A 17,738-nucleotide genomic window follows, 5' to 3' on the forward strand; every position below is an offset into this window, starting at 1 on the left:
CTGCTTTTCACCAGATCATCCCACCACAAGCCTTTCCCTGGCTGGAACCTTTCACAGTTCGCAATCTCTATATTATTTCTGTTCTGCGTTTAAAATTAACCAGGTTACTCACCGTAGTGACCACCTTACTCCTAGTCCATAGTCCCCTTTCCTCCATACTTATGGGACATCTCTCCGTTCTGTGGGACGGGACTAGAGGACATCTCTCCGTCCTGTGGGACGGGACCAGAGCACTTTGCAAAAAGCATCCAAAAATGTTTCCAAAAATGTGTCCTTCCTCTCGTTCTTGCGCGGGGCCCGGCACGCGGCCGTAACTCCGCCCACCTTGGCTCAGCCCTGCACATCGCCCATCAGTCCTTTTCTATCGCCAGGTCAGAGACCTATTAGCAATAACAGAGGAACCTTATTAGAGGGGACGGCGGGCGGGCGTATGGAGGAAAGGGGACTATGGATTAGGAGTAAGGTGGTCACTACGGTGAGTAACCTGGTTATACTCCTACGTCCAGTACCCTTTCCTCCATACTTATGGGAGATTCCCAAGCACTCCTAACAGGAACTACGGGTGGATGGAAATACCCCTTACTGAAAAAGGTTCTTCAGCACAGCCTGATCAAACTGAGCATCAGCTCTTGAGCTCATGTCAAGACAATAATGCTTACAAAAAGCAGATGGGGAGGCCCAAGTAGCTGCCCTAGTGATGACTCCCAGGGGACATATTTCTGAAAAGCAACCGCGGCTGCCTTGCCACGCACCAGGTGTGCATGAATACCCTTAGGAGGTTCCAGCCCTTGGACGGTGAAAGATTCTGTGATGCAGGCAGCGATCCACTGAGAAATAGTCGCCTTAGACACCTGCTTACCCTGAGGGTTACCGAAGGTCACAAAAAGTTGAGAAGAACTCGTAAGTTCGGAAGTCCTGTCCAGGTAGAACTTAAGAGCTCTTCCGACATCAAGACAGTGCAGAACCCTTTCAGCCTCTGAGGCAGGGTTCGGAAAAAAGACCGGTAGGGAGATCGACTGATTCTGATGGAATTCAGTTACCACCTTCGGTAGAAAGGCCGGGTTTGTCCGCAGGACTACCTTGTCCTTGTGAAAGACCAAGAAAGGATGCTCCACTGACAAGGCCTGGAGCTCACTCGCTCTCCTCGCTGACGTAACAGCGACGAGAAAGGACACTTTCCAGGATAAGTACTTGAGGTCCACCGTGGCCATTGGTTCAAAAGGTTTATGGCACAGCGCTGTCACTATAAACCGGAGGGTAGAGGCGTGTCAAGCCTGCAAAATGTCTCTGAACCACTGGGTTACTCAGAGAATAAGAACATTGGTCTGTAGAAAGATAAGCGTAAACCGCTGAAAGGTAAGTTCTGCATGACAGAATGTGAACATCCGACTCTGCTAGGGTGGACACGAAGGACAGTACCGTCCACGAGGGTGGAGAGACTTCGTTCCCCCTTGCTTGTTGATGTAATACATTGACACCACATTGTCGGTGCGTATGCAGACCACCTTTTGCCAGAAAGATCGCCAGAAGCTCCAAATGATTTATGTGCAGGAGCTTGTCCTGAGGCGACCAGAGGTCCGAGACCTGAAGAAGATCTAACGTCGCACCCCACCCCTAGAAGGGAGGAGTCCGTCGTGATCGTCACCATGGGGGCTGGGTCCTGAAACCCTGCGCCCCCGACAGGTTGCTGAGAGATGACCACCAATTCAGGTCCACTCTCATGGAATCCGGGTCCACAGCCTGACACCAGGAACTCCAAAGAGCCATCTTGAGACGAGCAAGAGGAAGAGCCAGCACACACAAAGCCATGAGGCCCAGAAGCCCCTGGAACCACCAGGCCGACATGCCCTCCGACTGCGCAAACATCGGACACGTGGCTAACAGATCCGTCATTCTGTCTCCGGTCAGGTACACTCTGCAGTCGATCGCGTTCCAGCGAAAATCCAGGAAAATCAGGTCCTGCGAGACTGTCATGGAAGATTTCCGCCAGTTCACCAACAGCCCAAGATGGAACAGGAGCTGAAGGAGAGACTGGAGATGGCCCGCTGCTGCCAGCAGACAAGGGCTGCGTAAGAGCCAGTCGTCCAAATATGGATACACATGGATACCCTGGAGACTAAGATAAGCCGTAATCACCGACATCATCTTTGTAAAGACACGCAGCGCCGAGCTGAGGCCAAAAGGAAGCACTCGAAACTGGAAGTGTTCCTCTCCCAAAGAGAAGCGGAGATATCTCCTGTGTGGGTTCCAAATCAGGATATGCATGTACGCGTCCTGAAGATCCACAACGCTGAGCCAGTCGCCCATCTGCAAGGAGGAGCGTACCTGGCTGGGCGTGATCATCTTGAATTTCTCTTGGGGTAGGAAAAGATTGAACTGGGAAAGGTCTAGAATGGTGCGCAGGCCAGCCTGGTTGGGTTTGGGCACCGTAAATAGCCGGGAGTAGAAGCCCTCCCCTCGCTCCCCGAGGGGAACGGGTTCCACAGCTCTGAGGTCCAGAAGTTTCTGAACTTTGGCTTTGAGGGAGGGCAAGCCTGACAGCTGAAAAGGAGGGTTGAGGGGTGTGGTAGGGGGTAGAGGTAAGCGGAAGCCTGCCCGAGCGGCTGACAAGACCCATCTGTCTTCTGTGATGGTCTGCCACGCCTCCCAATGAGACGCAATGCGTCCTCCCACCGGGGTCTCGTGCGAGCGTGGAAAACCCTCATTTAGTAGGTTTATCGGTGGCGGTGCCACCTGAACCTGAGGAGGAGGCTGAGGAGCGGGAGAAAAACTGCGTCCGTTGTTGCCTACGGCGGTTATTCCCCGCAGGGGTATCCACTCTGCGAGATTTGCAGTCGAGGAAGCCCCTAAAGCCAAAACAAGGTCGACTTTGTGACAACGGTCTCTGGGTTTTGAAAGGAGCCTTAACCAGGACAGACATTGACTTAGATGTCCGAGTGCGATCCTTCCTTTTGGCGAGCTCTACATCTGTTGTAGAACGAAAGAGCTCCTTACCATCGAACGGAAGGTCCAACACCCTGTCCTGCACTTCTTTTGAAAATTTAGTGGCATGCAGCCACACCTGCCATAAGGTATCAACCCCCAGCATAAGGCCCCGAGCCGAGGTGTCTACGTGATGAGCCGCAGCCTCCAGGAGATCCTGGGCCAAGACCCTGGCGTCAGATAGGCCACCTTTGAAGTCTTTGAACTTCTCGACCGGGATAAACTCCTCAAACTCTGACAGAACTTTCCACATCCGCATGTTAGCTCCCGCTAAAATCAATTCAGCGTTGGCCTGCTTGAGCTGCAAGGCCGAGTTGGCGAAGATTTTCCTCCCGAGGGAGTCTAGGAGCTTGTCCTCCTTTCCCAGAACCTGAGTAGCCGTCGTGGACGAGGAAGCTGCAGGCCTGGACTGCAAAGTGGCCGCAGCCACCACTGTGGAGGAGGGAGGCGGACAAGACGACAGGGCTACCTCTTCTGAAGAATGCAGCCTGTATCTCGCGTCAATTTTCTTATTGACAAAAAGTACAGAGTGTGGCTTTTACCAGACTCTGCAGACCTCGGCCAGAACGTCCTTCTGCAAGAACAGGCCGGTACGCTCCAAGGGAGACAGGGCGAATGCCCCAGAAAGCACGCCCTCCTGCGGAGCGGGTGCCTCGGGCACCGGAACATCTAAGAATCTCATCATGTCTAGTACCCGGTCATGAAAAGCTCTAATAGAGTGGGGAAGGTCCTCGTTGTCCTGATCACCTTGGGCGTTATCTGACAGGTCAGGATCCTGCTGAGCCGTGTCAGGCGCTGCCTTGTCCACCGGGGACAATGGAGGCAAAGGTGGCAGAATCTGGGAAGGCACCGTAGGCAGGGGAGGTGCCGGCGGAACCACCAGAGGAACGGGTGGAGCCGGCGGTGCAGGTGGACATATCTCCCTGAAAAGCCCTTTGAAATATTCCCTCATGGGGTCGGTACACATAAGCGTTTGAAATTTACAGATAAAAGCGTCCTCCGGGGACTCTTTCGGAACCTGAGGAGGCCTCTCATGAGGTGGACAAATCCAGGGACGTAACAGGGAAGGGTGCCACATAGGTCCCTCCACCGACGTATCCACATAAATCAAAGGTGCCGACAACGAAACATTGTGCGGAAGAGGCATCCGGGCGTTCCAATCGTAAACTGGCCGATAAGGATCTGCACAAGGGACCAAGCCCTACACCTGAGGCCGATGGCGTAGTTGTAGGGTTAGCACCTAAAATGGCCGCCGCGGTCGTGGCGGGAACAGGTGCCATTTTGTCCTCATCTGAGGGGAACTGCGGCACGTGAGGAAGTGAGGCAGGAGTCCCCGTCGATGGATCAGGGGTCTTAACTTTAGCCTTAACATAAGGAACCTCGGCAGAGCCGGTACTGTGAGGCCTGGTATGTTTCTGCGACATACAAACCGCCAAATCAGCCTTCCCAGGAAGGACCTCAGCACTGCTGGTAAAAGAAGAACTTCGCTTATTTGCCCCCTCAACAGGTCTGGTATCACAGCAAGAGCGGGAACGGTGAGAAACAGCTTTCACCGACAAGGCCTTGTCAGGCCTCTCAGAACTGTTGGTAGCTTTAGCCTCTGAACGAGGGACCTCGGACCCAGGTCCGGTAACAGCCTTATCTACTCGGGCCTCGAACATCCGTTCAGTACGACAAGCCCACCCAAGGCCTCGGGGCGCACCCCGGTCTTATTTTTGAGGGAAGCCGACAGAGGCCTCAGAGCGAGCTCCGGTACCCCACGACTCAGTAGAATTGGGTCTACAAACAGCCCCTACAGGAGGGGCCTCGCAGCGTACTCAGGTATCCACAGGCCCCTTACGGAGACCCTCGGAGAAAACTCTGGTAGAATTATTAGGCCCAATGGGCACCTCAGGGCGAACCCCGGAGACAGAGCGATCAACGCCCCTCCCGGCCCGAGAGGAACCCGGAAAGGTATTCCCTGGCCGGGGTACTCTGAAAAGTAAAGAACTTACCAGGCGTTTTTTCTTCTCCTCGATGAACGCCTGAAAATGTGAAGGAGGAGCTTGCCAGAACACCTCCTCCCACCGCTCCAACTGACGTTGAAGTGTCCAGACCGAAAGGGAGACGCAGTAAAAACAGGAGTCCCAACGGTGATCCGGACCCAAACACTCTAAGCAAAGAGGATGGGATCCGCCCTATCGAAACAACGGTGACACGATGAACAATCTGGAAAGTCTAGTTTGAACGACATAGACAGACTAGTAAACGATCGCTAGTGAGAGCCAGAGAGGAAAAAGGGAAGAAAATCTTCCGAGGATGCAAGTGCGTCCAGTCCCGAACGAGCGGAGAAAAGGACTGATGGGTGATGAGCGCAAGAAAGAGAGGAAGGACAAACTTTGGGAAACATTTTTGGATGCTTTTTACAAAGTGCACCGGTCCCGTCCCACAGGACGGAGAGATGTCCTCCGGTCCCGTCCCACAGGACGGACAGATGTCCTCCGGTCCCGTCCCACAGGACGGAGAGATGTCCCATAAGTATGGAGGAAAGGGGACAGGACGTAGGAGTAAATGTCTTCCTGGTTGGGTATCCCCACTCCCCCCCCCCCCCGACTGTGCCTGCCCGAAATCCGTGTCCCTGCTTAAGCTGCTGTTCTGGGCAGACTGCAGTGCTGCAGTGTGCAGTGCAACACGCGGTGGACCTCCCGCATATTTTCATGGAAAATGGCAATCGGATGTTTTGTGAATTTACTGTGTGTGGTTCTTTTCTGTTTGGAGCACGTGGCGGCATGATTTAATGATGGGCATTGCAACATATCAGTGGGAGGTGTGCTCCCCAAACCCCACCAAGCCTGCTTCATATGGGACACATCTAGCGCGTCCTCCCTCTGGCCATCCTTCGAATTCCTCTGGGTCCCACTGTACCCAAGGACGCACATGACATGACATTTTATATGGAGGAACTCAGGGGCTGGTGGGGGGACTGCTGAGGCCTGTTCCCGCGTCCCGTGGTGGGTGCACAGGCTATGCTGGTACTATGCCAATGACCTGAAAAGAGCCAGTGTGCGGAGCAGTCGGTCATCTACATGTACACAAGTGTGGACCAACACTACCTAAACTGGCACACCACCCTTTACTGCCACCTGTGTATTTACCAATGCAGCCAAAAGCACCATATCCTTCCCTGACACCCGGTGCAGCAAATCACCCCATGTTCTTTCATCGTGCTCAGCTATTCTGCCACAGCTTTGTTGGACGCTTCCCCTCCCCACCTCAGCCACTAAGTGAAAAGAAAATCAGTGCTGTTAAAAGCGAATTGAGTTGAACATCTATAAAGCTGACACGCAAATTCAGGGTAACATTGCTCCCCTCTGTGGTAGCCCATTGGACCTGTGTATTTCGTGGCACACTGCACTGCTTTCATTAAAAGCGTCTGCTTACCTTCGAGTCTCCAGCCGAAGGCCTCAAGCCCGTAGGGACAGCTACTGCCTGCAACCTGACCCTGCACCTGACCTGTGCAATGTGTGTGTGCAGGGCAGGTGGGGTACCCCGATGCCCAGGCCCTCCAGCGCATGCGCGAGCCGTTAGCCCTGCAATGAAGAAAAAAAAAAGTGCTGCGTCTGCCAATTCAAAAGAAGCCACTCAGGCGGATTCATGCCACATGTATCCTTCTGCACCGAAGAGGCCCTATGCGGCCAGAGGCCTACCGGGGGATGTCCCGGTGGGGCAGTCCAGCCCTGGTCTGGCCCCTGTATGACTCTGAAGGGAATAGGCCCCAGTTGCAGTGGCAGATGGCGTGTTAGTACAGAAAGGGGAGAGGGAAGGAAGAGGAGAAAAGAAAAGTCTTGAGCAGTTTCCAGAACTTAAGAAGATCCGGCTCAAGTGTGTGTTTCTTTTTTTTTCTTCTTATTTTCTTTCTTTCAATTTATTGAGAATTATTACTTAGAATGGTGGGGTATTATAGCATAGCATTGCTTGTTGGTTCTCTTTTTTCTCCAACACCGCTTTGTATCTTATATACTATGTTTAGTTAGGTTTTCTTTTTATGATAAATTGTAAAACTTACAAATAAAGATAAAAAAAAGTGTGTGTGTGTGTGTGCGCGCGCGCGTGCGTGTATTGAGCAATTAATTTATATTAGTTAATTCATCCAAATAAACAGCCACACATTCACTCTCCATGTAAACACTCATTCACTCAGAATTGATCCACGTTTAAACTCAGAATTACCCAAGCTTTCACTGAACTTCCACTGGATTATTCACTCACTATCCATCCATGTATTCATACACCAGCCACTCGCTCAATACATTCACTCACTGCCAAACCCTTCACTCACCTACCCATCACTTGTTCATGTACCTGCACATCCACAGAGCTCCATCCCTGCCACATAAACACATGTTCACCAGTAATGTAATACTTTAAATGGGATAACACTGGTACTTCTTTTTAGGACTGCAGTGGATGTATTGAAATGGAAACAATATGCCTGTGCAGGATTGGTAATAGCGTGAATAGGCCAAGCCTAGTACTTCAATCCAAGACTGCAATGATTTGATTATTTTCTCATTTGAACTGCAAAACTCAAACACTCACAGAAATGCTCTGTAGGACTCAAGTTGTTTTTCAATGGGTCAGTGATAGCATTTCTATTGGAGTGCAGTTCATTCATCAGAACAGTGCCAATACTGCTACCCAGTGCCTTGAATTGGACATTATAAACATTTCTATGCCATATCTCAAAAGAAACAGCACTGTAAGCTTTTTTCTGTTGCTGCCCTGCTGTCCCCTTTACTGTGTACATCAGATAATGTCTATTTTATACCTATTCTTCATGTGCCTGGGTAACCAGTGTTATACTGCACCAAAACCCCATTGTGATACATGTGTGAAGGAAGTGTGCACTGCTGCCTTTGCTGTATGTGTAGGGTAGGCTTGTAATGCTGCTGTAAATTCTGTACCTTTTTTTTGTGTGTGAGAAAACCTTCAACTACTGGTGTGTGTGCGTGTGGGAGGGCAGCTTGCACTGCGGTTACCTGTGCTGTACCTGTGAAGTGTACCTCTCTAGGATCACTTTTCTATGCTTCTGTTATCCCTCTCGAAATAGTATGCACAATGACTGGAGATTTGCAATTTTCAGTGCTGTGTCTGTTATGGTCTAGATACATGTCTTAGTTATTTGAATACACTTCACTCTGGGTAGGATTGAGAGTTTACTTAGGAGGCACAGGGTTGTTACAGCTAATCAGCATCCCACATAACAAGGTCCACACCATACACAAGATTTTTTTAAATCACTAGAATGGCTGTGACCATCTCAATAAAATTGGGTGTGACAGATCTCCTGAAAGTGCTGTGTGTGCACCATATAAATGCGTTCACCTCTTTGTATGCACACAAACGGAGATCAGACCCTGAGTATTCCAACAAGTGACAACAATTTAATATGTTGTGACAGTATATTTGTCAGGTCTGGTTCGGCCTGATAAAAAAAAGTAGCAACTGTGGCATGTCTCATCCTTTATCAGTAAGCCTCTGACGAAGGTGTGTACATCCCTTAAGGGTTAAGAGTCCTATTAAGAAGGACAGTTAGATTCCCACATTGTGCATAACTGTTCAGGTTGGTAGAGAGGGAGTTGAATCTGTCTGCTGGCATTAAAATGTTCCAGAATACTCTTCAAGCACAATATTCCACCATAAACACAGCAAATCTTCATTCCCCATGCACAAAACACTATTCAATGTAAAAAAGCCAGACTTATTTGTTTTGTAGGGTTTAAGGCGATGCTAATGGTGGTCCCTTGGTTGAGGATTTCCAAGGCTGGAAAGGGAGGTTGTGTGTTCTTAGATGATGTCAAATTCTTGGCAGAGTAGATGGTGTGCCGAATCCCCCAATGTCATCACTTCTTCCCGAGAGGGGCACCCTTCCCAGGAGCCAGGGAGGGTAGGCCGCCCTACCTGACAGTCTCCCTGGGGGTGGTACTCAGTGGGAGGATTCCATGGGTGGGTACCCCCTCTCTGGGAGAAGTGAGGACTGCCAAGGGAGAACGCATTATTCACACCATCATGCTGTTAGACATGAGGCATCCAGCCCTATATGTAGGACTCAGATACTCTCATCCTCTCTTTCTACTCTTGCTTCCACCAACTTCCTTATACATAGTAATTGGGTTTATCAGGCAAATAACACTATGACGAAGAGTGAATATGGATAATTTCAAAAGTACTGTCATGAAGAAAAGCAAGGTGATGCAGCGCCCCATGTGGAACCGATACAAACGTGCTGGCTATTGGAAGCTAGAAAGAAGTAAGGATATACAAACTGACAAGGGACTCCCCTCAGAGTCTGTCCTGCCCCAGAGCAGCTTCCCACCAGGGAGCGGAATGGTGAGGAGAGGTCTTGCGCCCTCACGGCAGACCTGACCACCTGGAACAGAGAGGTGGAGAACATCAAGACGGGGAAGTACCATGACTTACCGGGATGTGGGTTCCAGCGTCTGGTGGCAGAATCAAGGCCATCCGAGTGGTCCATGTGAGACCAGAAGCACGGAGGGAAACCAGCGTGGTACAGTGCCGAACACTGCAGGAAGACCACGAGAGCCCATGGGAAGCCACAGAAGCTGTCCGGTGTTGCAGAGGACGGGAATCCTCACAGACCAAGTAGAAAGGTATGCAGAGGACCAAGAAGGCACAGGGATACCCCAGAGTTTGTTGTTGGGAGGAAGTGCAGAGCCATCTTCTTCATAACAGTGGGACCAAAGAAAAGGGACAAGTTGAGACTGGAGTGGGTGAAAGAGCACCCCAAAGAGACTGTAAGAGATGCCTGGCAAGATAGTGGACCGGGCCTATTTAGGAGACATTGCATAATTTAACAAGGAGTCTGGGCCACAAAGTACAAGACGAGAAGTCCAGGGCAAGAGACATTTGGCATAAAGCACGAGAAGTCCAGGGGAAGAGAAACTTTGGCACAAGCCATGGAAAGTCCAAGGGGTAAAGAAAAATCCAGAGGAAGGGAGTCATATCCTTTGGCAGAAGACAGAACTGTGATGAAGAGACTATTGATAAAGAGGACCTGAGGAACACTTGAGGAAGTCAAACCTTTCCATGCAGGGTGTAGTTTAGTTATAGGTTTTCTGTAGAAGTATAAGGGATAAAAATAGATTTAGGACAGTGGACTTTATACATTTGACAAGCATTCTCGGTTTTTTTGAGGCAGGGAAACCCCTCCTAGTTATAGGGACAGGTAGGGTTCTTCCTTATTTTCAGTTCAATAAAAGTCTATACCAACAAGCATTCCACCTTTGTGTCCAGAGTCTACTTCTGCACCCTTACAATGGTTAGAGTTGGGACTTTAAAAACACACCTTCACAGGTGTTGGATTGAAGTGTCAAAATGGGATCTAGAGCGTATTTATTATATGTTTTTTGTATTCAGAAGAAGAACAAAAGATGATAACACAATATTCACAACTCCCGGACTGGTCTCAAAGTCCGGCCACAATGCCCAAAATCAAAGAACACAAACATTCGTAACAGCATTACATTTCCATTCAAAAGCCCACTGTATCCCCCCCATCAATGCAGTGTCAGCTCAAACCTATGCAGTAAAACAGAAAATCAAACACAGACCTGCCCCAGTCCTGAGATCAAAAGTGAAAACATGGCAAAATCGCTAAGACCCCTCTGAATAATTATTTTTTAAAATGTTCTTCCTCCCTCCCACCCATCCCAGAAGGAAACTAGCTAAATATTAGAAAACAAAGTGCATCAATGATTCAAAGAGAAACATTCTGCTTAAAGAACATTTGAAAACATACTACAATGTTCTGGTTGCTAATAACATCAAATCAGATCCGATCCTGCCAAAAGTAAGACAAAAAAAACAGAAAAGGAGAGAAAAACCTGCTTACCCCTGCAGCTTTTAAACAAGCATCTGTCATAGTTATTAATAAATTAGGTCAATCTCAGGGCGTTGCTGTGGAGTTTGACAATCTCTGCTGCGTATAGTACATTAAAAAAAGAAACCATTCCATTTCAACATCCTTGTGTGACTCTGAGAAGGCTGCCGCTAAGCTCTCCGTATCGTAGATCTCCTATACCTTACAAAGCCATTCTTTGCGAGTGGGCAGACGGCTCCGTTTCCAATATAAAGTTATCCCAACTCTGGCCTCTAGAAAACAAATTGGCCGTGAGATGGGGTACTGTTGTACAAAATAAACCATCGTCGTCCAAACCAAAAACCAATAGTAAGGAGGGTAAGGTTCTCTCCACACTGTCCATGGCCTTAACCCAAGACAAAACCTCTTTCCAAAAGTTCTGGATTACCAGACAGTCCCACCAGATATGGTGATGTGTCCCAATCACACCACACCCCCTCCAACAATACGGGTTAGAGTTTGGGAACATTTTAGACAACCTATCCGGAGAGTACTGCCAGCACTGCAATAGCCAATACCCATGAATCTTGTATTGCATAGCTGTAGAGGTTGACCATGATTGGCAGCACATCCCTGCCCTCCAGAAATGAAATATCTCATGCCCATACCACCAAGCTGTCTGTGTTCCTGTATCCCTAGCTTCCAGCAGGGCAGAATAAAGCTTTGAGATCAAGCCAGTCGAAACTACATGAATATCTAACACCCGCTCAAAAGTCATCAAAGGGCGACTCAACTGTGCCTTCCAGGTACGGTCCGAAAGAATACCGCATAACTGCAAATACATGAAGTTAGACATTGATCCCATCCTCAACTTCTCATCAAGCTTGAACTTTGTAAGAAAAGAACCGCCCTTCCAGAACTGTCCTGCTCGTATCAAACCCCCTCATAACAGGACTGAAAGCAAAGAGGTTCATGGATCTTGTTCCTCAATGGAGGGGGCCCAAAGGCAGCTCAGGGGGAGAAGGTCAGGTTGTGACATTCTGCGAGAGTATTGATTTCTTCCACAACCTTTCCAATACAGGGTGTAACCTGACTTCCTCGGAAGACATTTAACGGGCACCCATAACCATTCCCCCGCTGTTACCAGAGACTGCCTCGTCGATGGTCTAGTAAGACTCAATTGTACCGTCCTATAAAATTCCCATATATCCGGATAGCCTACCCCACCCTTGTCCTTAGGCTGTATCAATTTGCTATAGGCTAAGCATGATTTTGCCCCCTTCCACAAAATTCTCAAAAGAGTCTGCTTTGCCTCCCTAAAAATGATTGTGGAAATTGAGCCAGTAATTCTTGAAACAGAAATAACAAGCGTGAGAGGATATCCATTTTTAGTGCGGAGAGAGGGCCAGCCCACGAAAGGATCAAAGTCGACCAGCTTGCCAAGTCCGACTTTATGACTGCCCATAAAAAGGCTAAATTATATAATTTGGAGAGATCCTTATGCAGAATAACTCCAAGGTAACGCAATCCCTCCCTTTCCATTTAAAGACCACCTCCCCTGACAGGATTATCCAAGGCAGAAGTAGGGTTTTTTAAGTGTTTTTTTAAGGGCATAACCTTTGACTTCCCACAGTTCAACTTAAACCCAGAGCAGACTCCATATTCCTGTAGTGCCTCAATTACCGCAGGCAGGGAAGCACTAGATTTTGTAAGGTACAACAGGACATCATCTGCAAAGAAAGACAATTTATATTCTCTCCCCCTTTTCACTAATCCGTGAATGCCTGTGTGCCTACAAATGGAATCCGCCAGAGGTGAGAAGCGAAAAGTAATGGGGAGAGAGGACAGACCTGACGGGTGCCCCTCGTCAATGGAAACTAATCAGAGGACAAGCGGTTCACGGTCTCCTTAGCTCTTGGGGTCCTGTATAAGGGCAAGACACCTATCAACAAACAAGACTGGAATTCCATTTTACCCAAAACCGCCCTTAGAAATAGCCACTCCACTCTGTCGAAGGCCTTCTCTGCATCAAGAGAGGCAAAGATTGAGCAACGTCAGAGGTGTCAACTGAAGCCATCAAATCAATAGTTTTGCGCAAGTTATCTGCTGTCCGTCTCCCACATATAAAGCCAACCTGATCGCCATTTATCAATGTCAGCATCAATCGGCCCAAGTGTGCTGCCAACACCCCGGCAAAGAGCTTCACATCAACATTCAAAAGAGATATAGGGCAATAAGAGCCACATTCAGATAGTGAACAATTCCATTATAGCTACCTACAGCTGACAAGTACATCTTAATGTTAACACCCAACACTATGTCCTCCCAGAGCTTATCCTCTCACCCTCGTTTTAGGAGAGTGTTGCCTTTAAAAGGGTATACATTTTACCTACTTGTTGGTGTACTATTGTTGTCTTTCATTCCAGTGCATTGCTGGTCAATGATAAATGTTTCTTCCTCTTCTTTGATCCTGAATGAAAGAACTGGAATAACAAATTCACCGCCATTATTAGAATACAGAATTTAACATACATCTAACATTCAGCAGGGCACCTGCGTTTTCAGGCAAAAAGACAAAGTGAGAAATCGATCACGCGTCACACAGAACAAATCCTTTGTCAACATTCATATCAGGGGATGCCCAGACACTAGCAGAAAGTGGAAATAAGGTATAACACAGATGTGGGGTTTTAGGTAATACCAAGCAGATAAGGGTGTCCCCACATTACAATCCCAGCAATGACCAACTCTGTTGTATCTGTAAAGGTCTTGCTGTACAAAATGACAACATACAATACCTTATGCTGTCAATTATAAACTCCAGTGCATTTAAAATTTACCTGAGTCAGAGTCAGTGCTAATTTCTTCTACTTCTGCACCAGTGTGAGCCATCAACTCCGCAACTGACTCCTCCTCCATCCTAAGCAAGCTCTCAGGTTTAGGTGATGGAAATCCTGTAGAATAAGTTTAAATAGGTTATATGTTCCAGAATTCAATGCCTTAGGGCCTCAATGTGAGTTTTACGATATGTCTATTGGATGGCTACATGTGGTATTCTGGCGGTCTCCACGGTATTGCCCTACTGCTGGTAAAACATGCACATTTCCAGAAACCTCTGTCATGTTCTGCCATCCTAAAAAAGATTGCATTTCTATTCCTCTTCACGGGGATAGATATGGTACAGCAGCGGTATAGCTCAAATGTGGCATTTCACAAAATACTGCATGTGGCAGATATCTCTTGACCTACACTCAGATAGTCGGTAAAAACAGGCAGTGTTTTGAAATACTGCTTGTATTTAGAGTTATCACCTCATTAATAGCGAGGGCCTTTGTGCTAATCACTGGAAAGTCTATTTCAAAATATAAAATTTATTTAGGAAAGAATACATAGTAAATCAGAATCTTTTCAATCCCAGAATTGCTTTTTCCACAAAATATGGTTTACACAAGGGTGTTCCGTTATCGGGATACATCGTTATTCCAATACAGATCTAATCTATTCTGGTTCAATTAGGATTATTGCTAAATAGAGCGATGCAGAACAAGTAACTTCCAATGAACCAGACTGACCGTTCATAATAAAAATATATATATAATACAATACAATAATAACAAATAAAGCATATAGAATATGTTCACAATAATCAACTGTGTACAAAGAATACAATTATCTATGTACTTAAAACCTACCCACCAAGATAAGTATGATCTTCCCTTATTCTTGAGATTTTTTTCTGTACATTTTGATACAGTAAAAATAATTTCATATTCATAAATTTGTCTCGTCTCTTACAATATAAAACTCACAAAGTGTGTTGTAAACCATATCCTCATCAGAGTGCTTAATCAGTCATGAAGCAACTAGACTTGTACTGAGTTTGAAGTTCTATACTAAAAAATGTAATTCTGAAAGGACACAGGCTATAACACTGGATGCAAAACAATTAGCTGCGCATCACTGGGCTATTATGCTCATGGGCCCATTAGTCACCTTTCCAGTACCATTGAACTGGTTCGCTCCCAGAGGCCCAGCCCAGCACCCAACAAGACAGTTCCAAATGTGAGATTTTTCAGTTTTCTTTCCTGTGTTCTGAAACATGTCAGGAATGTTTTACCACCCATGTCTACAATAACAGGAGACCCCAATTGATTGCAGTACCATTCTTGATCACCCCATACTTCTGTCATACATGCTAGCCAATCTTTTTCCTTTCTTTCCAGAGAACTCCCTCTTCTCTACTCCTAGTGGAACCCCAACAACAGAACAGCCCACCCAAGCATTTAGTATATGCCTCTCACCAGCACTCCCCCATTAGCAATTGATGAAGGAAGTGCTGCTATACGATGCAGCACCAGCAATCACAATGAGCATCAGCTCACACCGCACTCAGACAAGGACTAGCTCACCAGCTAGCCAGATGCAGAACAGCTTACTGAGAAACAGTGGAGATCCCATAACACTCACATGAACTGGGTCATTTGTCAGAGTGGGCTTTTATTGTAAGGCCGGCGGACTGCGGGAGGAAAAGGGGCGGGCTTATTCCCCCTTCTATGTATTTGCGTAATTGTAACACCTCTCAGGTGGGAAAGACGGGGACCGAAAGGATCAGGGAACCAATGGGGAAGCACCAATGGCAGAAGGATGGCGAGGATAAAACAGTGACAGGAAACAGGGGAGAAGGAGGTGGCAGATCAAGGGACCAGAAGGTAGAAGAAAGGTGTGGTGTACCATGGAGGCGATTTCTAGAAAAGGTGAGGTATTGGCTGCTGTGAGAAAGTGGTACTGTAATGTGAACATGCATTCAAGTGTGTGAGAGGGGTAGTAGGAAGACAGGAAGCTAGTGAATGGATGAGTAAGGGAGTGACAAGAGGGTGGTATTATAGTAGTCTGGAAGAAGTGGTTGTTTTGTGGTGGAAGGAGCAGTAGTCCAGAGGAGGTGGGAGTAGTAGTGCAGATGATGTGGGAGTAGTAGTGGTGTGGAAGGAGAGATGGGGAGTGGAGTAGGATGAAGGAGAGTAAAAGAAGAAAAGGAAAGTGGTAGAGAGACAGAGAGAGGAACACAGAAGGAGAGGGTGAAGGCTGGAAGGCATGACCCTTAAACCACATCTTGGGGAAATTGTTGGCTAGAAACCTTAGGTTTTTTCCTGGGAGAGGATAGATAGGCAAGTCATTTGCCTTTAGGTCATTGTCTAAAGCTGGATAGATTTTAGATAGTAGGGGATACCCAACACTAGAATCAATCTGGGGTTGAGGGGTGTCTCTGTTATGGTGGGATTGCTCATCCCTAGGTTAGAGAGAAAGGGAAGGCCACAAGGCCCATTGAAAATCAAATAAAGTTTCTGGAAACTCATTTGGGAGCTGGGATGTTCTTGAGGCCACCTCTGACACTTCACACAGGAATCCTGGTACAACTCCCTCATAAATGCACACTAGATCTTGCAATGTCATTTTCTGCTTAGTCTACAAATGCAACATTTATACACAGCTATGGGAGAAGACACTAACAAAGCTGGAAGGTCCACCTTTGGCATGTGTTATCAATACTGCATCACACCGGCACTGGAGATATTACCAGTAAAGTGAAGGGCTCACATGAAGACCCAGGAGTTAGCCCATTAATCCACATGTAGCCATACACTAGGTTACCAAATAAACAGATCCCCAAATGCCTGAGACCAACCAACTTCAAATTACTTATGTGCCGGCCAGATAAAAGGAATTGTCGGTAGAACTCCAAATGTGCAAGGATTTACTTACTGGTATAACGTCCCACAGCAGCTTTCAGTTTTGGAAGACTTCATCACGTTCCAGAGGACTGTGAAGACTGTACTCTTCTGGTTGATGGATGTTGTAGACATCTCAGATCGACTAGTGTACATAATGTCACCTAATCTCAGTTGCCTAGCAGCATAACAGCATTTATTTAGTGATGTTCCTACCTCCTAGACAAGTGACAACTTTTACTGCACGACATTGCAATTGCCAAACGATATATACTGGCAATGCTAGGGGCCTAAAACAACACAAAAGAGTAAAAGTGTAACAGACAACAGACTGCACCACTAAGCAAGTTTGAAAATCCTGAGAGAAATCAAAATAATGCACTAATGAATGGCCCCCCACCCCCACCAATCCATCTACTGAAGGTTACACAAAAAGCCACAACCATCACAAACACATTCCAGAAAAATCTTAACAAATAACTGCACCAACTGCAGCAGGAAACTGAAGCAACTACAAAATGCAATCTGCAATGAATGTTGAGCCTGGACAGCCTTAACTAAAGCACTTCCTACTCCGGGGAATCGATATAGTAGAGATTAAGCACATCATCACAAAATGTACCCCACACAGTGTTTGATTCCCAACACTCGTGGCCAAGGATTATAAGGAGGCACTTGTACAGACAGAGGCCATTATCAAATACATCTCTGCTGAGATGATCTATTCAGTTAAAAATAAAGCAAGCATGGATGACGCACTCCACAAAATTCCACCTTTAGTATGCCAGTAGTCTACATGGCAGAGAAGAACATCTTGCCAATTACTGATCGCTCCATTGAGCCCATCCTGGGTGTGTCCCCTTTGCACAGTGCCCTGTTGCTTCCCAGCTAGGCTTGTGCTTTATAAATCCCATACATATATACATAGATTAGTCAGCAATAAACTGATTAAATAAAAATACCTCACTGACTGTTAGGGTACTGTAAATCAGGCTGCCGACCAATGTAACACTCAGCCCTGAGTGATGTGAAAGAGGCACTATCATCAATCCCTCATGGACAATGCTGGTAAAGTTATACAGGTTCTCTGGACTGTAAATGGGGGTTGGATATAGCTCATCAAACCATCCCCGGCTAAACCAAGAAAATTGAAACAATTACAGTCGACCTAG

General features: G+C 47.1%; 1 protein-coding gene across 3 annotated transcripts in view; it reads right to left on the reverse strand.

The window, feature by feature from the left end:
• LOC138582118 (zinc finger protein 282-like) overlaps positions 1-17,738 on the reverse strand; it is a 140,897-nt gene that overhangs the window by 17,146 nt on the left and 106,013 nt on the right. For all 3 annotated transcript variants that reach the window (XM_069653107.1, XM_069653106.1, XM_069653105.1), the window contains exons 4-5: positions 13,681-13,794; positions 13,234-13,323 (exon numbers count right to left, since the gene is read on the reverse strand). In XM_069653107.1, coding sequence (XP_069509208.1) covers positions 13,234-13,323; positions 13,681-13,794 — 204 coding nt within the window. The remainder of the gene's footprint in view (positions 1-13,233; positions 13,324-13,680; positions 13,795-17,738) is intronic.

Source organism: Ambystoma mexicanum, chromosome 3q, assembly GCF_040938575.1.
Source record: "Ambystoma mexicanum isolate Mex_15411 chromosome 3q, UKY_AmexF1_1, whole genome shotgun sequence".
Taxonomy (NCBI): Eukaryota; Metazoa; Chordata; class Amphibia; order Caudata; family Ambystomatidae; genus Ambystoma; species Ambystoma mexicanum.